Genomic DNA, 23,567 nt, shown 5'->3' on the forward strand with positions numbered 1-23,567 from the left:
AAAACACTTTGAATTGTATTATCTGTTTTCATATGTGGTATTTTTTTTTAAAAGATTTATTTATTTATTTATTTATTTATTTATTTATTTATTTATTTATTTATTTATTATTTATACAAGCACTGGGTACAGTCAGAAGCGCGGAAGGGTGAGAGAATTCACCAGAGCCAGAGCAGGGAGCAGAGCAGACAGAAGGACCGAAGTACACTGCTGAGGGGAGCAGCAGGCGGCAGGAGAAGTCTGCGCGCCATGCGGGACCCTCCTCCGACGGCCGGGGAGCAGCCAGGGATCAAATTGGCGCTGCAGAGGCTGAGGGCAGCTTCGCAACCCAGCGCTCAACCGCTGCGCCACCGGGGAGGCCCCATATGTGGTATTTTTTAAGATCTCAATGGACACTGTGAAAACCGCAAAGTGTAGTAAAAGAACACTGACTTAATTTCAGGTATAGCTAGTTCTAAATCTTGTTCTGCCTTAAAATGGAATTTACTTATTATCTCTGTGTCTCCATTTCTTTATTTGTATTGTGAGAATGACTAACATGCTTTTTAGTGCTTTGAGAGTTAAAAAAAAAAATGGCAAATGATGTTCCTTGTAGGGTAGTGACTATATAGCAGTAGTAGTAGGTAGCCAATAAATATGTTGCTTGGGGCTAGGTCCTAGGTTTCCTAAGCAAGATTAAGGCTCTGTTTACTATATCGCATAACTGGGTCATTATTTGTGCTCAAAGGTTTGAAGACTCATCCTCAAAAGTAACACTTGCAAGCATATGATATGGAGACTTTGCATCATTGTGTTCCTGTTCCTTGATAAATTTTACTTTGATAAAAATATATACATACGTGGGCCTCCCCGGTGGCGCGGCGGTTGAGCGCTGGGTTGCAAAGCTACCCACGGCCTCTGCGGCGCCGGTTCAATCCCCGGCTGCTCCCTGGCCACCAAAGGAGGGTCCCACATGGCGCGCAGATCTCTCCTGCCGCCCGCTGCTCCCCTCAGCAGTGTACTTCGGTCCTTCTGCCTGCTCTGCTCCCCACTCTGGCTCTGGTGAATTCTCTCACCCTCCCGCGCTTCTGACTGTACCCAGTGCATGTATAAACAAACAAACAAACAAATAAATAAAACATGCCTCTAAAAAAATTTAAAAAAAAAAGTTAAAGGTGAAGGTGTAATGTTACTTTGCTAGTTATTTTCCAAACAAAGCAAAATCACAGCTCTTGCTATTTATTTTTTACTGCACAATACATAATGTACACCTCTCTTTGAAAATAGGTATCTGGCCCGGTATCTGGCCCAGAAAAAAATTTATTAGAAATCTAATTATATTAGGATTATAAAGCTGAGAGATAATTATGTCGTAATGTCAACTCATTGATCTAGTGCATATTCATAATGAGTGTAATTAATATACAATTACAGAGTCACAGGATACCAATAATAACTCTTTTCTTTTTTTTAATTAATAAATTTTATTTTTATATTCCTCATACATTTGCAATCCCCCCATAACTCTTTTCATCTTAATTACTTGTGAAAAAGATTTTCTTTTCTTTTCATATAAAGGCATGGTACAACAAACCTCAATTTTCATGTTTTGTTAAAAAATATTGAGACTGATTCCATTTTCTCACTGGCAATATTGAATGGAAAAACTAATTTTGACCTATGAGAAATTAAAGTAACTTTGTTTCAGCTTCCCTAATGCCCTAAATCTCCCCAAATACTAGAATCACTTAGTACTTTAAATCAAATTAATGTTCATAAGAGTAATATTGTAGTCTGCCTATATAGTTAAACAGTTTAATTATCCTTGTTTCATAATGTTTTCTGACAACAAAAACAAGTTGGCAGCTAGGTTACTTCAAGATGCATTTAGTACAATTTTAGCAAACTGAAGAGAACTTAGATGCAAATAAAAAGCACAGCCTCTTTACTTTGCATTGTTAACATATGCTGCTTGTAATTCATTGGTTAGAATATTCACCTTATGTATTTTTTGTTTAAAGTTGCTAGGAAAAATAAAGAAATTAGATATTGGGCTATAGAGAAAAGAATACAGAATGGAAACAGACTAATGTGAAACAATTGCTTTAGAAATTATCCCTTAAATATTTACATTCAAGTTCTATATAGGAATAAGTCTGTTTTATATGGAAAATAGTGCTCCCATGCAATAATTTGATTTTATAATTGTGATATGATTTTGCCTCTTTGTATCTTAATTTTTCCATCTATAAAATGAAGATTATAATTTTTATGGCATCACTGGATTTTTGGTCCAAAAATTTTTAGACCAAAAATCCCCTATGTACTTGAAAAAACATGTTTGTTTTCAAAATACATTGTTATATACTTATGATTATACTTTATTAAGAATGCAATTTCTTGAAATGAAACATATTTATTTCCAGTGCTCAAATACTATAGTGTCAACTCTTCTTCATCTTACTACATCAATAGTTCTATAGGGACCCTGCTCACTTAACCCAGGCTAGTGGAAATTTTTTTTTCTCCAACCCCCATAACATTTTAATTATGCACAACTAAAGTGATAAGACATTGTTAAAAGAAATATGAAACAGGAGTCACCCACCCCTCAGTGGGTGAGTGGTGCCTTTCAGAACCACAGGACTAGTTGTCAGCACCCCGGGTATGTCAACTCAACACCTGTTCAGTAGTCAATGTTCTATACCTTAAGTGGCACTCATCCATCTCCAGTAGGCTAGGAAGACTGAGAAGCCCCAGGATTCTAGGCAGGGGAGATCTGGGTACTTTCAGGATGCCAGGTTATCGCCTAGCATTCCCAGGTGCACTCACCTGTACATCTGCACCAGCAGGCAGTGTTCCTGATAGTAGGCAGAGCTCACCTAGCTGTAGTAGTCTAGGGGCTGAGGGGAAGTAGGGTAGGCAGATGCTGAGGCTTGAGGTACCGGCAACAAGCACTCTGCAGAGGCAGGTATAGAAGGAGGGGACCTCTTCCTGCTGCATCAAGCTATGAGAATTTGCAGGATTCAAAGTCTGATCCAGTTTTGGGAAAGGGAGCATAGGTTCTGTTCACTTTTGTGTGGTATTTCTAGAGATGTGTGCTCCCCAAATCCCAACCATTTCCCTCTCCATCACTGCAGGCTGTGGCTGTGCATTCTGCCATTTCTGTGTTTGCTGCTCTACCTTCCTTCTCACTGTTCTATCAACACCATGGGCTTTTGGCCACCTACCATCAAAAATGCAGGTGTGTGGATAATCAGGCATCACATAGTGATAAAATGATATGAGATGTATAATATATTGAATTGTTTCATGGATGTACGTAGGAAGACATTTTCCTGATGTGGATCACTCTGTGATGCTTTCTGGGCATGTTCTTTCTTTTCTTTTTTGCCCGAGCCCGTGGACTGGTCAACGAGGTTCTTGAGGGGAGAGCAGTGACCTGAAGAACAGGGGTACACCACGGAGGGAGACACGTGCACTCTTCGTTCAGCTATCGCAGGTCTCTTTTACTTTTGGTTTCGACGGGGCTTTATAGCTGGGGACCAGAAGCGGAAGAAGCAGGCCAACAGTGCCTAGCCAATGATCAAACACATAACCTTATTTGGTGCGCCGGAGGCCGTCATGCGCACTGGGCCAAAAGAAGCTAATCCCGGAAGGGCACATGCCCTTATTTGGTGCGCCGGAGTTCGTCATGCGCACTGGGCCGAAAGGAGCACAGCCAATCACGGAAGGGGGAAGTATCCTGATGCCACGAGGTAAGGCACCAACAGATCCCCCTTTTCTCTTTATTAGTGAGGAGGAATGTGCCTGTCTTAGGTTGTGAATTGCAGGGACGAGCCTTACCGTCATCACCTGACGGTCCTAGATGGAAAGGGAGCGCGGGCTGTCTTAGGTTGGTCTTGTCCCGCATTCCATCTTACCCGTCATTGGCTATCCATTCCAGCATCCTCAAGGGGCCCCAGCCAGGAAGCTGGATAATGACTGAAGTTAAAAGGCTGCCAAAGGTCAGGACGGTGGGACTCCCATAGCATGTAGGCTGTGCTACCTACTGGCTTAACGTGGCCAATATAGCCCTCTGTGTCTGTCCACTGTAGGAGTTTGGAACTTTGTAATGGATTGGCAGATTGTCCTATACCTTGAAGGTTGGTGAGCGTGGCTACGGTAGGCCAGGAGGGAGGCCAGTCAGACTGGCGGATGATAGAGACATCTGCTCCCGTGTCGATAAGGCCGGTGAAAGAGTGGCCGTCCAAAGAAAGAGTAAGGGAGGGCTTATCCTTAGTTACGGGCTGAACCCAAAGGACATCTGTGACATTAGTGCGCGACCCTCAATGAGGAAGGGTTTGTTGTCGCGGCCAGACAACAGGGGGAGAGGAACCAACTGGGCAATTTTTTGGCCCTGGCGGATTTGTAATGGGAGAGATGTGGAGGCAACAACCGAAAGGGTGCCCGTAAAGTCTTGATCTATGATTCCAGGAAAGACATGCAGGCCCCGGAGGTTGAGAGAGAAACGGCCGAGGAGGAGGCCATAGGTGCCCACCGGGGGCGGTCCCTTGGACGTGGTGGATAACACCTGTGGGACCATTTCTGGAGTTAATAATGTGGCAGTGGCGGCACAGAGGTCCAATCTGGCGCTACCTGAGGTGGCTCGGGAAGTTGGCCACTTATCGGGGTGGGACTGGTCGTCGATGGAACGAACCCCATTGTTTGTTGCGGGGCCTGGGGCTGGCCCCGCTTGAAGTTTCCCGAATGGGGGGGGTAAGGGATTTCCATCTGAGTCAGTGAGGGAGCGGCATTCGCGGGCCCAATGGTAACCCCTACGACAGCGTGGGCAGAGTTGAGAGGGTCGGGAAGAAGCGGAGGTAGTAGTAGCCGTGGTTTGAGGTTGTTGATTAGTGAAGGGAAACGGAGACAAACGGGATACCGCGGGAGAGGCAGGCGAGGGACAATTTCTAGCAAAATGGCCCTGTTTTTTGCATTTAAAACAAGTAACCTGAGCTTGTGTTTGGCCAGACACGTAAGCGGCGACCGTCTGTCCCGAGAAGGCAGCGGCCATGGCCAGTCCTTGTTGGTAGGCAGGGTCAATGTCTGCACACGCACGGACATAATCCATAATGGTAGAGGTGGTCCGGCGAATGGGACATATAGCGGCCTGACAGGCAGGAGAAGCATTTTCAAAGGCCAGTTGACGGACAAAGTCAGAGGATCCAGCCGTATCTCCTAACATGCGTTCTGCAGCAGTTTGGAGGCGATCAACAAAATCAGAATAGGGTTCCCTGGAAGCCTGACGTATTTTAATTAAGGGGGTACCTGTATTGTTTTTTGAGGGAAGTTTGCGCCGTGCACTAAGGGCAGCAACACTAATTTGGGCATAAAGGCCGGGTGGAAAATTGATTTGGTTATTTTGATCAGAATAATTGCCTTCTCCAATTAGCATTTCAAGGGTCCATCCATTGCGGGCCTCGCGGTTTTGTCTTTCAAAAACCTTACAATTATCAATAAACTCAGCCTTCCAAAGGAGGTGATCGCCCCCAGAAAGGGTGGCCTTTGCCAGGGAGTACCAATCCGACGGAGTGAGAGAGGATTGGGCTAAGGTGTCCAAAACAGTGAGGGTGAAGGGCGCCGTGGCTCCATAAAGGGACACTGCCTCTTTTAGTTCTTTAACGTTGCGGAAATTATGAGGCTCATGATGACGTTGAACAACGCCCTGGGCGTTGGTGGTTTCAACCACTGGAAAGAGATGTAATGGAGCAGGATGCGAAGGAGGAGGGAGGGACGGAGAGGGCGGCTGAGTGGGAGGAGTCAAAGAAAAAGGCGGCAAGGCAACAAGGGAGGAAGAAGGAGGGCAAAATGGCGGCAAGGTGGGAACAGAAGAAGGACAAAATGGCGGCGGATTAACTTGGGGGGGAGGAGCAGAAGGGCCGTCAGCAGACACGGGGAAGGCCACACACAATTTATCAAAACAGTTAACAAGAGTATTAATTTGGTTTCCCAAGGTCTCAAGTGTTTGCATTAAAACAGGCTTTTTTATGGGGTCCTTGGCAATAGAGGCGGGGGGAGGCCGGTAGCGACCCTCTTGTTCTGCCAACTCGTCCCAGTCTACCTCGGAAGCCGAAGGAGACCTACGGCGGGGTCGCGGCAGAGAAGGGTAGAGGCTTTTGCATGGGGGAAGTGTATTTGGACGGGGCTCCTTTACGGGGGTGCCGGCAGGTTGGGGGGCACCATCTGGCACTGGGGGCACATTACTTTGGGGATTAGTCTCATCACAAGGGTTGGGGACCCCTGTCGCATGTTTTGGGGGCGAAATTTCTTCATCCTCACTATGGGATGAAATTAGGTCCTCACCACAAGCCCTGGAAGAGGGAGTCTCAGCTACACTGGAGGGGGCACTTTTAAGGATATTTTCAGTATGGGAGATAGCATGTTGTAAGCCAGGATCAGTTTTTTGCTTAGCCAACAGATCATTAATAAGATTCCAATATGAAAAGGCCGTTACGGGAAACTTTTCAGGCCCAAAAACTTGGTAAAACTCATTGACAGCATCTCCCACTCTCTGCCAGCGTTTTTCATCAATAGTTCCTTCTTTAGGGAACCACGGGCATGTTTCTTGGACAAAATCAAAGAATAAAAAGAGGTCCTTGGACTTAACCCTAACTCCGCGTGTCCTAAGAGCTTCCTTGAGCTGGGAAACATAAAGCTGGTGCTCACTAAGTGCCTGTCCCATTTTTAAACAAATCAGACGCCAAAACTTACCTAATGACTGTCCCACCGGGTGGGTCGGGGCCTGAGTAACTCGCGCCGCGTGCCGCGTCTGGGTCTACTGGAAATCTCTAGTACCTCGAGCGCCATGTTGGGCGCCACCTGCCCGAGCCCATGGACTGGTCAATGAGGTTCTCGAGGGGAGAGCAGCGACCTGAAGAACAGGGGTACACCACGGGGGGAGACACGTGCACTCTTCGTTCAGCTATCGCAGGTCTCTTGTACTTTCGGTTTCGGCGGGGCTTTATAGCTGGGGACCAGAAGCGGAAGAAGCAGGCCAACAGTGCCTAGCCAATGATCAAACACATAACCTTATTTGGTGCGCCGGAGGCTGTCATGCGCACTGGGCCAAAAGAAGCTAATCCCGGAAGGGCACATGTCCTTATTTGGTGCGCCGGAGTTCGTCATGCGCACTGGGCCGAAAGGAGCACAGCCAATCACGGAAGGGGGAAGTATCCTGATGCCACGAGGTAAGGCACCAACACTTTTTAGTTATTGATTTTATTGCATCATGGGCAAAGTGACTTATCTATTGAAAATGACAGACAAATTGCTGTTCCCCCTAGGAATTCTGTGCAATGTGAAATTGAGGGAGTATATACTTTTTGGTGTGTTTGATATTTTCCTATTTTACAATATTTTCAACAAAATGCCTTTACAAGAAAATAATTCTCATACTATATCTTAAAACCTCTAGCATTCTCTGTATTTTACAATTAAAATAATACTATTATTTTAATAATAGTTCCTGGGGGAACTATTATGCAGCTGGAAGATATTCTGTTAAGATAATCTTTACTTCTCAGCTATAGCTGAATTGAGAATCTCTGGGTTACTAATTACTAGCAAAGATTTTGCATTTCATCAGGTTCATCCTGTTCTCAAACCAAAGACCCCTAAAGTCTTTAACTTTAGGAAATCATTTGTTCTCTCTTTTGAAATGTATTGTTTGGAGATTTGATGAACATCTGTGATGTATTTCATCTTCATTAGCAACTGTGTATTTTGAGAGGTATTGCTATTAAGTGTGACATTTGAGGCTAGGTGTCCTCCACTTCAGTAAGTAATTTTTCTATATGAATTAGTAATGTAGTTCTATCTAAACTACACTAAGTAAAGATAACATTTAGCAAACTTCCAACTAATTTAGTCTAAATAGACAACCTGTATAATAATCTAAACTAACTGTGCTCATAGAAATTCACTTTTGTGTAACTTTGTTCTCTAAACAGATGTTACTTGAAATCAATGAAGATGGTGTATAAAATATAGTATATATAAGCTATTTAGGATTTGAAGCCACACTGGTACCATCTTAAATGTACATGTCACTACACTTTTCACTACTTTATCCTTTTTCGCATATGTTACTTGAAGGAACAGTAGATATAATGTTAAAATTGTAAGTTGGTATTACCCTTACAAAGACTATTTAAGTTATAATGGAACTACTTTGTAAAGAAGTTTTACCCCTGTGAGTAATATACCACAATTTAAGACATATGTTAATTGTTGTGAAATTTATCTACATTGAAAGGTAATTAGTTTTTTTAAATAATTTTAATAGGAAATTATAGCATGAATTCTGTTTCTATCTTCATAAAAATGTAATTGTCTACTGTGACAAAAGAAAAAATGTTTGTATAGCATCACATTTTCACTTGTAGGAATGATGAAAGCTGGACATAGCATTTATAAATTGAGGTTTGCTTTTTCACTTTTAAAGGCATTACAAAAGAAAGCCGGTCCACAATTTGGGGGGGGGGGAAACGGGCTTTAGACTATCCTAATATAGGTTTAGTCCAAAAAAACAAAACAAAACAAAATCTGAACAAGGAAATAGAACCAGAAAACTAAAGGCAAGATGATGATAATAACCCTTATATATCAATAATTACTCTTTTTTTTTTTATAGAGGCATGTTTTATTTATTTATTTGTTTGTTTGTTTGTTTTGTTTATACATGCACTGGGTACAGTCAGAAGCGCGGGAGGGTGAGAGAATTCACCAGAGCCAGAGCGGGGAGCAGAGCAGGCAGAAGGACCGAAGTACACTGCTGAGGGGAGCAGCGGGCGGCAGGAGAGGTCTGCGCGCCATGTGGGACCCTCCTTTGGTGGCCGGGGAGCAGCCGGGGATCGAACCGGCGCCACAGAGGCCGCGGGCAGCTTCACAACCCAGCGCTCAACCGCTGCGCCACCGGGGAGGCCCTCAATAATTACTCTTAATGTAAATGGACTGAACACATCAACCAAAAGGCAGAGCGTGACCTACAGATTAAAAAGAAAACCTTAACTACATGCTGTTTTCAAAGAGAAGATATAAAAACCAATACTACAAGCCAAAATTTAGGGGATTTTAGGTATGGGCAGCCAGTCTTAGGTAAAATGGACTTCCAGCCAAGAAAGGTAGCAAATGACAAAGATAGATATTATATAAAGGTAATGGGATTGATACAATAGTAAGACATAACACTTATTGATATATACGCACCCAACAAAGGAAAAACACTACAAAAGATAAATCGAAAGTTAACATATTTCAAGGAGACATTGGCAGAAACACAATTAATAGCAGGAGATTTTAACACCTCATTGACAGCAACAGGCAGATCATCCAGACAGAAAATCCCTAAGAAAACAATATCGTTATATACCAAATTGGACAAAATGGACTTAATACATATGTTAACAGAATATTCTCTTAAAAGCATTCTTCTTTTGTATTCATGGATAATTTTCAAGGATAGATCATATGTGAAGACACAAAGCAAGTATCAATGAATTTATGAAGACTGAAATCTTATCAAGCAGCTTTTTGGATAATAATGGCGTGAAAGCCGAGATCACCAAAAGAATTAAAAGGGAAAACCACAAATTTGTGGATAATAAACATATGCTTTGGGACAAATGTTGAGTCAATTGCAAAATCAAAGGTGAAATAAAAAAATATGCATGGGCCTCCCCGGTGGCTGCCTGCAGCCTCTGCAGGGCTGGTTTGATCCCCGCCTGCTCCCCGGCCACCGGAGGAGGGTCCCACATGGCGCGCAGACCTCTCCTGCCGCCCGCTGCTCCCCTCAGCAGTGTACTTCGGTCCTTCTGCCTGCTCTGCTCCCCGCTCTGGCTCTGGTGAATTCTCTCACCCTCCCGCGCTTCTGACTGTACCCAGTGCATGTATAAACAAACAAACAAACAAATAAATAAATAAAAACATGCCTCTAAAAAAAATGCCAAAGATGAATGAAAATGAAGACATAACTAATTGGAAGATTTAAGATGTATATAAAATAGTACTAAGAGGGAAGATTATAGTAATGGAAGACTACCTCAGGGAACAAAAATAATCACAAATAAGAAATCCATTCTAAATCCACTAGGTAAAGGAACTGTAAATAGAAGAAAAAAAAAAAACAAAACAAAAAGTCAATAGACAGGAAGAAATAATAAAAATTAGAGCAGACACTAATGAAATAGAGCTTTAGAAAGACAACTCAAAAGATGATAAAAACAAGAGTTGGTTCTTTGAAGACATTGATAAAATTATAGAAGCCTTTGGTCAGAGGAAAGGAGAAAGAATATGCAAATAACAAAATCATAAATGAAAGAGAAGTTACCACAAATACTATGAAAATACGAATGATCATAAGAGAGTGTTATGAATAATTGCAGGCAAGAAATTGTCTACTTAGAAGTAGAATCATAGCATTCCAAGACTGAATCAGGAAGAAACAGAAAACCAGACAGACCCATCATTTTCAAATAACATTACTGCATCCCAAATGAAAGTATAAAAATATGTATAGGAATACAAAAATATCCACGAATAAACAACATAAAATCCAAAATGTCTACATAAATAATAACACAAAATTGCCAGCATGAAAAGAAACAGAAAATATACCAATAATGAGGAGAAGAATCAATCAACTGAAAACAACCTAAGACTGACACTAATATCAAAATTAGGACAGGAGCATTAAAACACTATTATAGCAATTTTAAAATTAAAGGCATGGAAGATTAAAAAAAAGACCCAGGGCCTCCCCTGGTGGTGCAGCAGTTGAGTGCTGGGTTGCGAGGCTGCCCACAGCCTCTGCAGCGCCTGCCGGTTCAATCCCCAGCCACCAGAGAGGGTCCCACAAGAAAAAAAAAAAAGAAAGAAAAAGAGACTCAAATCAGGTTTCTAGAAATGAGAAATAGAACGTGAATTTTATAATGCACCAAATGTTGAAATAGCAGATTGAACATGTCAGAACAAAGATTGGTGAACTTAATAATATAGCAGCAAAAGTATCTAAAATGAAAAGCCAGAGTTTATTTTCCAAAAAGAACACTAATGACTGGTGGAATACTATTAAGTGATCTAATACTTGTGCAACTGATGAAAGTGAGGGACAGCTAAAATATTTGCAGAATTATATTTGACAATCTTCCAAATTTGATGGCTACTCCAAACCCAGAGGCCTAAGTGTCTTTAGTCTCAACCACAAGAAAAACTGAGAAAATGTCTCCAAGGCATAGGCTATGATAATAGCTTAGATGCAGTCAGACAAAAGATTCAATATATGTAGAGAAGAAGAAAGACATTTAATATGTAACAATGTAAATGAGAATGTCCAGTATCTCGATGTTATGAAAGAAAAAATTGTAAACCTCAAATTTTATTCCAGTGAAATATCTTTCATTAAGAAAGGTCAAGGGGGCCTTTCTGATGGCAGAGTTGTTACATCTCAGCACCATCACTGCTGCAGCCTGAGTTAGATCCCCTGCCTCTTATCTCTCCCCTGCTGCTCCCCTTAGCAGTGTATTTCAGTCAATCCTTCTGTTCTTCTCCCTACTCTATCTCTGATGAATCCTCTAACAACTCCTCCCTGCACCTCTGGCCTACACCCCAGTTCTTCTATATATAAATATTTTTTTAAATAAAGGTGAAATAATGATTTTTTTCAAATATATCAGTACAAAAGTTGAAAAAATTCATCACCAGCAGAACTACACTGGAAAATACTAAGGGAAAATTTTAAAACATAAGGAAAATGCTAAGCGAATAGAAAAATAAACTATATATTAGAAGATAATAATTATATATCATGTCTATTAAAGGCTTTGTAACCAGAATATGTAAAGGGCCCTCAAAACTTTAAAATACCTCAGAATCAACTGCTATAAAGCAGTTACCTCAATTAAAATAAGGAAGAGAAAAAAATCTAATTTTAAAACTGATGAAACTATATGAACATGTCACCAAAAAGAGTCTTTAAAGACCAAATACGCAACTGAAATGATTTTCAACGTCTTTAGTTATTAAGTAAATATAAAGCCGCAATGAAACACACCTACTGTAATGACTGTAAACTGACAATGTGAAGTGTTAAGGAGAATACGGAAGATATGAAACTCTCCTACATTGCTGGTGAAAATGAAAAATGGTTCAGCTACTTTTATTTATTTATTTATTTATTTATTTATTTATTTCAAAAATTTATTTTATTTATACAAGAGCCAGGGTACAGGCCAGATGTGCCAGAGGGTGAGACGATTCACCAGAGACAGAGTGGGGAACAGATCAGGCAGACTGTCGAAATACACTGCTGAGGGGAGCAGCAGGCATGACAGGAGAGGTCTGCTCACCATGTGGGTTGTTCTGAGGCCTGAAGGGATCAAACTGGCACTGCAGAGGCTGAGGACAGCTTCGCAGCACTGTGCTCAACCATCTGTGCCAACAGGGAGACCCCTCAGCTACTTTTAAAATCAGTTTTCCTGCACATTAATAAAGCAGGCAGCAACAAGTGTTGGCGAGGATGTGGAGAAAAAGGAACTCTCCTACACTGCTGGTGAGAATGCAAACTGGTCCAACCATTATGGAAAGCTGTGTGGCGTTTCCTCAGTCTACTAAAAATGTAACTACCATATGGCCCAGCAATTCCACTCCTAGGAATCTACCCAAAGGACACAAAATCATTAATTCAAAATGACACCTGTACTCCTGTTTATTGCAGCACTAGTCACAATAGGTAAGATAAGAAAACAACCAAAATGCCCAGACATATATGACTGGATCAATAAGATGTGGTATATATACCCAATGGAATACTACTCAGCAATCAAAAAAGATAAACTCATGCCATTTACAGCAATATGGACAGGGCTTGAAGGGGTTATACTCAGTGAAATACACCAGAAGGAAAAAGAAAAATATCAAATGGTTTCACTTATTGGAGAAATATTGGTGAACCAAATAAGGGATCAGGGAAAAAATAACAATGATAATACTACGATGATGACTGCAAGGGAGGGGGAGGAAAAGATATCGAAACAGGGGAGAGAAGAGCACAAGGGACTGTGGTGATGGTTCACACGTGAACTGGTGGTGGGAATTTTATGGGGAACACACAATGATGTAAAAGATATAAATTAAAAAAATAAATTACATAAAAATAAATAAAATCAGTTTTCCATTTCTTTTATACATGCATTTGTACATGCATTTTATATATTCTTTTGTACATGCATTTTCTATTTAACTCAATCTCCTACTCCTATGTGTTTGCCGAAAGGAATTGTAAACCTTAATTCACACAAAAGTCAGTACATGAATATATTCTTTTTTTGTAATACCACAAAACTGAAACAACTTAAATTTCCCTCAGCAGGAGAAAGGGTAAACAAAAGGTTGTGCACAATATTACTGAATCCAAGAATGAACTACTCAATTATGCAGGAACATCAATAAAACTTAAATGCATGTTTGATAACTGAAAAAGCCAGTTAAATGGTACATGTATTTACTCTATTTTTATGACATTCTGTAAAAGTCAAAACTAAAGGGACAGAAAACAAATTAGTGGATATCAGGGATTGATGGTGGAGGAAAATGTTTACAGTGAAGCACAGAGTTTTAGGGGACTGAATGGCAAGGGCTATTTTGTAAAACAGAATAAGCTATCATTTACGTAAAAATTTTAAAAAGCTAACACATGCATATTGAAATGTATGTCTATGTCACTAAATTTAAAAGATTATGCAAATTTTTACCTAGAAAGTTACTCTCTTATCAGTGCTTATAAGTATTTATAGAAATACTTTGCTTGTATAAATCTGTACATATATTTTTAAAAGCAGCTATATAGCACATTACACCTTTAAATTTTGCTGCTTTCAGACAAATGTATCTTGGAGATTATTGCTTATCAGTATGAAAAAGGACATAATAGAATTTCATTATAGTTTACATTTATATTTTCTGACTGACAATTTTAAGGTTTATAATTATTTTACTCTGATTATCTTACTTCTTTGTGAAATACATAATAGTTCCATTTCTTTTGGTAGCATGAGTCCTTGTATAAATAATGATACATACATCCATACTGTACATTCTCTTGTTTCCATATCTAACTTATGTAGTTTTTTTATTCATAGATATTCTTATTTGTCTTTTCCCTCCTATTATTCTACATGCTGGGACAAAGCAATGAGAAAAAACATGTTATAGAGTTTATATTCTAGTGGGACGATATAGGCAATATCGTTTTTTATATATATATAAAATTATATATATATAATTATATATATATATGGTATATATATATATACCATAAGAACTATGGGAGGGGAAAGCAAGAGTGAGTAATAGTATGCTTGCAGGAAGAGGGTCCACTGCATTTCTACATTGATCCATCAGAGACTCAAGAATCCAGTACTCTTTCCATAACAGGAAAGTAAAGGATTGAGCTTTCTGATGTGCATTTCTCAGATGAGTATTCTGATTATCTTTTAAAATTTTATTTATGGGTTAATTTCTCAACTTTTAAGTCCAAAATTTTCTTTGTATTTCTATCATATTGCTCTATTCATTACAAGAACCCTTTATTCATTTTCTGAATGTTCTATTTACATGAAATTGTGTTCTTATTTCATGTGCACAATATCTTCTTTCTGAGGACATTGCATACATCTCTTGTCTTTCATCCACTGAATATAGTATATTTTGATTTCCTTTTGTTTCTCATTTTTGTTTCTTCTCAGAGGTTATCTGTTCAGTAAAACAGATGTTCATGAAAGTGTGTCAGCTGATGAATTATTTGTATAGAATTATCAAATGAGGATTAGGACTTAAATTTTAGTGTTCACAAGATTCAAGTATTTTCTTTGTAACTTCTTCATTTAATTTGCTAAAAATTCTATCCATCTTTCCCTCATATTTTACTTCTGTTTCTTCATCTGCAAGACACAAATAATAATAGCCATCTGGAATTCTTCCCAGTGTGTTAGGGACATAAAATAAAACAATGGACTTGAAAGTGTCTACCAACCTTTCCAGCCTACTTTGGTGCTGGAGAGGGAATACTCTGTTGATGGCTGCCCAGTGGTCTTCCTTAAGCTTTTAATACTTCATATTACATCTTGCCTCGGGGCTATCTTGCATCTCTTCCTTATTCTTGAACTACTTCTTCACTTCCCTCATTAACTGTTATTATTTCTTCACTTTCCTCATTAGGTATAACATCTAATATGTACAAAAAAACATGTAACAATCACGTTATTTCTAGAGTATAGAGATACCATGAATAGTAACGCAACACCCGACCCAGAAAATAATACATTACTATCTAATTTATTGATTTTATGTCCCTTAAACTAATCTCTTTTCCTCTTCAGCATTAATCCTTAACCCACACTCTGTAAACACAATTCCTTTATTGTTTAAAACTATTCTACTATGTATTTGTATACAATTAACCTCTATAGTTTGGCATGATTGATTAGTGCTTTATAAATAGTATCATACTTTATGCAGTGTTCTGGACTATTTTTTTCTCTCTCAATAATATGCTTTCATGTGTAATTCACACTAATGAATAGTTCATTTATGTCCATGCTATAAAGCATGTAACTGTAATGAAATTTTAAAATATTGATGAGTTCTCCTGTGTATATATTTTTCATTTTATTATATATCATGTTGCTATGAGTATCCTTATATAGGAATTCTGGTGAACCTATACAAAACTTCCTTTGTGGTAAGTAGGAGTGGAATTACTATTTCAGAAGTTACACGAAACCTCAACTTTACAAAGAAATGCCAATTAGCTTCCAAAGTAATTGTATACATTCATATTCACAACACTAATGTTTAATTAATTTTATCTAGTCATTATTTTAAGCACCTGACATTGGTCATCTTTATTTTTTTATTTAAATATTTTATTTTATATATTTCTTACACCTTTTTTCATCTTTGCACAATGTATGCATTTTCGCTTTAGTTATATTCCCCATTCAATTGTACATCCCCCCTTATTTTGACTCTAGTCATTCCTTTCCCTGCCCCTCCCTTCTCCCCCTCCGTAGTGTGTCTCTGGTTTATAGTTGCCTGTTGGTTTGGATTTTTACTTGTATTGATTTACTTGTATTGATTAGTCCTTTCCCTGGTCTCTTATTTAGGTTTTCTAAATTCCTGCTATGAGTGAGACCATCCAGCATTTTTCTTTTTCTTTCTGACTTATTTCGCTGAGCATGATCCCTTATAGCTCCATCCATGTTGCTGCAAACTGCATGTGTTTATCTTTTTTGATTGCTGAGTAATATTCCACTGTGTATGTGATCACATTTTTTTTGATCCAGTCATCTATTTTTGGGCATTTTGGGTTGCTTCCATAGCTTAGCTATTGTAAATAGTGCTGCTATAAACATAGGGGTGCAGGTGCCCTTTGGAATTAATATTTCTATGTCATTTGGGTAAATACCTAGGAGTGGTATTGCTGGATCATATGGAAGCTCTATGTTTAATACTTCAAGAAATATCCACACAGCTCTCCATAGTGATTGGGCCAGTTTGCACTTCCACCAGCAGTGCAGGAGAGTTCCTTTTTCTCCACAACCTCACCAACATTTGCTGTTGCTAGTTTTTTTTAATATGTGCCATTCTCACTGGTGTTAGACGGTATCTCATTGCATTTCCCTTATTATAAGTGATGTTAAACATTTTTTCATATGCCTGTTGGGCATTTGCATTTCCTCTTCAGAGAAGTTTCATTTTAGCTCTTTTGCCCATTTTTGAATGGATTATTTTCTTTGTTTTTGTTGAGTCTCTTCAGCTCTTTGTAGATTTTTGTGATCAGTCCTTTATCGTTAGTGTTGTGTGCAAAAACGTTCTCCCAGTGGGTGGGGTTTCTCTTTGTTTTGGTTATTTTCTCATTTGTGGTGCAGAAGCTCTTTAATTTGATGTAGCCCCAGCTGTTTATCTTTGCCTTCACTATCACTGCTTTGGGTGATGTGTCTGTAAAGATGTCTTTGAGGTGCATGTCATGTAGTGTTTCACCTATATTTTCTTCTTTGTATTTTATGGTTTAGGTCTTATGTCTAGTTCTTTAATCCATTTTGAGTAGGTTTTTGTGAATGGTGTGAGGTAGTAGTCAAGCTTCATTCTTTTTCAGGTAGCGACCCAGTTTTCCCAGCACCATTTATTGAATAAACTTTCTTTGCTCCAGTGCATATTCTTTGCTCTTCTGTCAAAGATTAGTTAACCATAAATCTGTGGGTTTATTTCTGGATTTTCTGTTCAATTCCATTGGTCTGTGTGTCTGGTCTTGTTCTAATACCATGCAGTTTTGATGATTATGGCTTTGTAGTAAAGTTTGAAGTCTGGGAGTGTGATGCCTCCATTCCCTTCTTTTTTTTTTCAGAAGAGTTTTGGCTATTCAGGTTTTTTGGTGATTCCATACAAATTTCATCAATATTGTTCTATTTCTTTGAAGAATGACATTGAAATTTTTAATGGAATAGCATTGAATCTGTATATTGCTTTTGGTAGGATGGCCATTTTGATGATGTTAATTCTTTCAATCCATGAGCAGGGGATGTCTTTCCATTTTTTTGTCACTTCTATTTCTTTTAACAGTGTTTTATAGTTTTTGTGTATAAGGTCCTTTACCTCTTTTGTTAGATTTATTCCCAAGTATTTGATTTTTTTTGTTTCAATAATAAAAATGATTTTTTTTATTTCATCTTCTTCAGATTTATTGTTTGTGTATAGGAAGGCTACTGATTTTGCGTGTTGATTTTGTATCCTGCCACTTTACTAAACTGATTGATTAGTTGAATTAGTTTTTCTGTGGAGTTTTTGGGGTTCTCTATATATTATCATATCATCTGCAAATAGTGATAGTTTAACATCTTCTTTTCCTATTTGGGTTCCTTGTATGTCTTTCTCTTGTCTTATTGCTCTGGCTAGGACTTCCTGTATTATATCAAAAAGCAGTGGTGAGAGTGGACATCCTTGTCTTGTTCTAGATCTTAATGGAAATGCTTTCAGCTTTTCACCATTGGGAATGATACTGGCTGTTGGCTTGTCATATATGGCCTTTATGATGTTGAGGTATGTTCCTTCTATCCCAAGGATTTCAAGGGCTTTTATCATGAATGGGTGTTGTAGTTTGTCAAAAGCTTTCTCAGCATCTATTGATATTATCATATGGTTTTTATATTTCTTTTTTTAATAAATTTTATTTTTATACTCCCCATACAATTGCAATCCCCTTATTTTGACCCCAATCCCTCCCCTCCCCATACCCCACCCCCCACAGAGTGTCTCTGATTCATGGTTTTTGTTGATTTTGACTTTCTTATAGTTATTCATTTTCCTGGTCACCATTTTTATATTTCTTTTTGTTGATGTGTTGGATGACGTTGATTGATTTTCGGATGTTGAACCATCCTTGTGTCCCTGGAATGAATCCTACTTGGTCATGGTGAATTATCTTATGGATATAATGTTGGATTCTGATAGCTAATATTTTATTGAGGATTTTTGCATCAGTATTCATTAGAGAGATTGGCCTGTAGTTTTCTTTTTTAGTGTTGCCCTTGTTCGTTTTTGGTATTAGGGTAATGTTGGCTTCATAAAACATGTTTGGTATTATCCCTTCCTTCTCAAATTTTTGGAAGAGTTTGTGAAGGATAGGCACTAATTCGTCTCTGAATGTTTGGTAGAATTCATTTGTAAATCCATCAGGTCCTGGGCTTTTGTTTTTGGAGAGGTTTTTGATTACCATTTCAATTTCGCTGCTTGTAATTGGTCTGTTTAGGTGTTCTATTTCTTCTTTACCTAGCCTTGGGTGATTGTAGAGTTGTAGGAATTTGTCCATCTCTTCTATATTGTTGAACTTGTTTCCGTATAACTGTTCATAGTAGTCTCTGATTATTCTTTTGATTTCTGCTGTGTCCGTTGTGATTTCTACTCTTTGATTTGTGATCCTGTTTATTTGTGCTTTCTCCTGTTTTTCCTTTGTGAGCCTGGCTAGGGGTTGGTCTATTTTATTTATTTTTTGAAGAACCAGCTCTTGGTTTCATTGATCTTTTGGATTGTTCTTTTAGTTTCAATTTCATTTATTTCTGCTTTGGTTTTATTATTTCTTTATTTCTTTTCTTCTATTGGTTTTAGGTTTTTTTTTGTTGTTCTTTTTTCTATCTCTGAGCTTTGAGATTAGGTGTTTTTTTGAGTTCTTTCTTGTTTCTGGATGTGAGCCTCTATTGCTATATATTTTCCTCTTATTACTGCTTTTGCTGCATCCCATACATTTAGGACATTGGTGTCCTCCTTGTCATTCAACTCAAGAATTTTTTAATTTCTTCTTTGATCTCCTCATTAGTTCTGTGGTCTTCTAATAGTGTGGGTTTCAATCTCCATGAGGTCGGAGATTTCCTTGCCTTCTTTTTATGGTTTATTTCTAGTTTGATGCCTTCATGGTCAGAGAAGATGGTTGGTATGATTTCGATCTTGGTGTACCTGTTGATGTATGTCTTGGGTACCAGTATATGATCGATCCTGAGAACAATCCGTGTGCACTTGAGAAAAATGTGTACTCAGATTTTTTGGGGTTTAGTGTTCTGTAGATGTCTGTTAAGCCCAAATGCTCTAGATCCTTATTTAGAGCTTTAGTGTCTTTACTTATTTTTTGTCTTGTTGATCTATCCATTGTTGATAGTGGTGTGTTGAATTCTCCTACTACATATGTCTTTTCTCTGATGTCTGTTTTCAAAGATGATAATAGTTGTCTGATATATTTTGGTGCTCCTTCATTTGGTTAGTATATGTTAATGAGTGTTATTTCTTCTTGAAGTATTGTCCCCTTGATCATGATGTAGTGACCATTGGGGTCTCTTTTTACCTTTTTGAGTTTGAAATATGTTTTATCTGATATAAGTATTGCTGTTCCTGCTTTCTTTTTTGGTCCATTTGCTTGTAGGATTGTTTTCCATCCTTTAACTTTGAGTCTATTTTTATCTTTTGTAACTAAATGTGTTTTCTGGAGACAGCAAAAGGTTGGGTTTTGTTTCTTAATCCAGGCTGCAACTCTGTGTCTTTTTATCGAAGAGTTTAGTCGATTTACATTTAGAGTTAATATTGATATGTTAGCATCTGTATTTGCCATTGTGTTTGTCTTTCCTCTGGTTTTATTTATTTATTCTTTTAATAGCTTTTTTTGACCTTCTTTCGTTGTTATTCATCCCTCTGTTGGTTCTGGCTTTAGGACTACTTGTAGTATTTTTTGGAGTGGAGATGTAGTCATATTGAAATTCCAGAGTTTCTGTTTGTCTGGGAAGGTCCTTATTCTTTCTTCATAGAGGAAGGAAAGCTTTGTGGGATAGAGTATTCTTGGTTGGCATTTGTTGTCTTGGAGTCTGTTGACTATGTCCCTTCACTCTCTCCTTGCTCGTAGTTTCTTCATAGAAGTCTGATGTCAGTCTGATTGGTTTTCCTTTGAATGTTATCTGTTTCTTCCCTCATATCAGGTTCATTATTTTTTTCTTGTCTTGGATTCTTGGGAGCTTTACTATTATGTGTCTTGCTGTATTTTTCCTTTCATCATGGAAGTTTGGTGTTCTTCTTGCTTCTTGTATGTCTATTTTCAGCTCCTTCATATTTGGTAAGTTCTCTTCAATTATTTCCTTGAATATTTTCTCTGTCCCTAGGTCTCTCTCCTCTCCTTCTGGGATTCCTATAACTCTTATATTTCCTTTCCTCATGGAGTCAGATAGTTCCTGAAGTTTTTCTTCTGTCCTTTTCCTTCGTACTTCTCTTTCCTTTTCTGTTTTGGTTCTTTTTATTTCTGTGTTTTCAAGGGTACTTACTCGTTCATCCATTTCATCTATTCTGCTTTCATTGCTTTTCCCAGAATTCTTTAGCACCTCCATTAATTCTTTGATCTCCTGCATTTCTTTTACTTCCCTCTTTCGGGACTCAATTTCATTCTTCTGATCGTTGATTATTTTTCCCTTATCATTGTTTTCCTTTATGACTTCTGTCAGTTTTTTTAATCACAGCAATTTTAAATTCTCTTTCTGGAAAGCTCTGAAGTTCTGCCATGTCACTGTTGTTGAAATCTGGGGGGTGGTTTTCTTTTTGTGGTGTGTCTTTTTCCTGAGGAGTTGCTAGGTTGCTTGTAGTTTTTCTTCTCCCTGTTGCCTGTCTTCTAATTTGCCGTTATGCGTTGGGACACTGTGTCGCTGGTACTGGCAGGCATCTTTTTGGTGTGCTCTTTATGGGGTTTTGGAAACTGGTGGTCCAAATGAGTCAAATACTGTTATGCCAGAAGTCTAGTGAGGCAATGGTACTTTGAGTATGTTAATGGTCGCTGTCACAGAATATTTCCTCCTTCTGTGTTCAATTACAAAGTTGTGTCTTGAAGTCCCACAAACTTCCTTAGAATTGGGGCAGCTGGATTGCACTCTGGGTTCCAAAAATCTTGATCCCCCTCTGGTCTCCAACTTTCTGCCAGGCAGAACCAGGCTTTTGGGGGGCCTTCAGTTCACCTCTGACTGTGCAGGGAACCTTCTTCCTCTGGCTCTGTGGGGAGCCTTCTGCCAGTTTCAAGCAGTCTTTATTGAAGAAAGGTCCCTGTTCTAAAATGGCAATGAGGAGACGCACTCCCCTTCATGCCCAGTCTGCCCCAGGATGGGTGCCCGCTCCCCCTCGGGCCAGAAGGGGCCTGGTGTAGGTGAACTTCCCAGCTCACCTCTGGCTCTGCTGGGAGCCTTCTGCCGGTTTCAAGCAGTCTTTATTGAAGAAAGGTCCCAGTTCTAAAATGGCGATGTGGGTACGCACTCCCCTGAGCGCCAGGTCTACCCTGGCCTTGGGTGCCGCTCCCTTGGTCATCTTTGTTTTTAATAATTCTTGTGAGTTGGTAGTAATTTTTCACATAATATGTAGTAAAACTGCTATGAATTTGAGCTTGTTTCATATTTTTATTTACTACTTGGATTTTTTGTTTTTGAGATTCAGTAGTTCCAATTATTCAACTCTTTTTTTTTATGGAATTGTATGTGTTGTCCTTGTGGATTTATGATTCTTTTAAACATATACATGTATGTGTGTGTATGTGTGTATCTGTATTCTAATACATATCTTTGCCAGTCTTTTATTGCAAATATTCTTTTCCAATGTATGTTTTACTTTTCACTTCCCTAATGGTATATTTTCATGGATTTTCAATGTAGTCATATTTTTCTTATTTTTTGAATATGGTTAGTGTATTTTTAGTATATCTAAGAATGCTTTTCCTAATTCAAATTCATAGAGGTATTCTATATTATTTTCCACAAATGTTATTACGTTGACTTTCACGTTCTATATCTTTGTCGTGAAAAGAATTTTTGGGATGATATGAAGTCATGCCCCATGTCCCCTCATATTGCTATCCAATTGCTAGAACCTTTTTCTCACCCTGTCTCTTATACTTTCTTTTCACAAATTAACCATTCATATAAGTAGGCTTCCAATTCTGTTACATTTATCTCTTTGTTTATCCTTGCATTTTCTTTATTACTAGATTAAAAATCATTCTTGTTTCACAAAAAGCAATTCTTAGCAAACTGTGGCCAATTGGTTAAATTCATCTCATAGGAAAGTTCTGAGACCATGATTTTTGATAAAATATTGATGATTGATCACCACTGGGGGGAAAAACATCCACAGTGATGGAAGAATTGACTATTGTACTTTGCCAGAGGGGTGTGAGACATGTAAACTCAAGCAAAACATATAAACCATGTAAAAAGAAGAGATGAGTATTTTATTTGTGCTCATGCTTCCATCTGAAATTCATGCTCACAGACTTTGCATTGAGTTTATCAGAAACATAGACATGGGGTAACATATCCTCAGAACTTTGCCTCCCTTGGTGGCACAGGCAGTTGAGCGCAGTGCTGTGAAGCTGTCCACAGCCTCTGCAGCACCAGTTCAATCCCAGCCAGCAGGCAAGTGTCCCACATGGTGCGGCAGACCTCTCCCGTCTCACCTGCTGCTCCCCTCAGCAGTGTATTTCGTCAGTCTGCCTGTTCTGTTCTCTGCTCTATCTCTGGTGAATCCTCTCACTCTCCTGTGAATCTGGCCTGTATCCCCATTCTTGTATAAATAAATAAATAAATCTTTTTTAAAAAGTTCAAAAATCATTTAATCTTTAAGCATTTAAGTAAATATGGACACCAGGATGAGAAAACTGGCTTATTTTGAGAATAGACACTCTGAACACTCTTTTAAAGAATCATTGTTGCAGAGTCTACTTTTATAATGTGATTAATGCATGTTCATGATTGTGGCTCAAAATTAAGATTGCTCATATTTTTTTATTTTTGTTTCCTCTGTCCATGAGAGGTCATTTTAAGATTTAGTGATGAGGTATGAAAGTGAAAATTTTATAACCAAGTAGTGTATAGTAATGACCTCAGTCTGTTATATAAATTTAGCAATGTCAAAAATGCAACTGGTTACTCAGTTTGCTTTGCCATGGTTTAGCAGTGTGCCTTTACCTCTAGTCCTACCAACAGAGT

General features: G+C 38.6%; 1 protein-coding gene across 1 annotated transcript; it reads right to left on the minus strand.

Moving 5' to 3' along the window:
- Positions 1-4,261: 4,261 nt before the first annotated feature.
- LOC119258557 (endogenous retrovirus group K member 10 Gag polyprotein-like) lies at positions 4,262-6,703 on the minus strand. The gene is made up of 2 exons (XM_037526830.1): positions 6,052-6,703; positions 4,262-5,709 (listed from the first exon to the last, which is right to left on the minus strand). The coding sequence occupies exons 1-2, from the start codon at positions 6,701-6,703 to the stop codon at positions 4,262-4,264; spliced, it is 2,100 nt and encodes a 699-aa protein (XP_037382727.1).
- Positions 6,704-23,567: the final 16,864 nt, after the last annotated feature.

This window comes from Talpa occidentalis, unplaced genomic scaffold, assembly GCF_014898055.3.
Source record: "Talpa occidentalis isolate TD23 unplaced genomic scaffold, MPIMG_talOcc4v2.1 talOcc4.5, whole genome shotgun sequence".
Classification (NCBI taxonomy): Eukaryota; Metazoa; Chordata; class Mammalia; order Eulipotyphla; family Talpidae; genus Talpa; species Talpa occidentalis.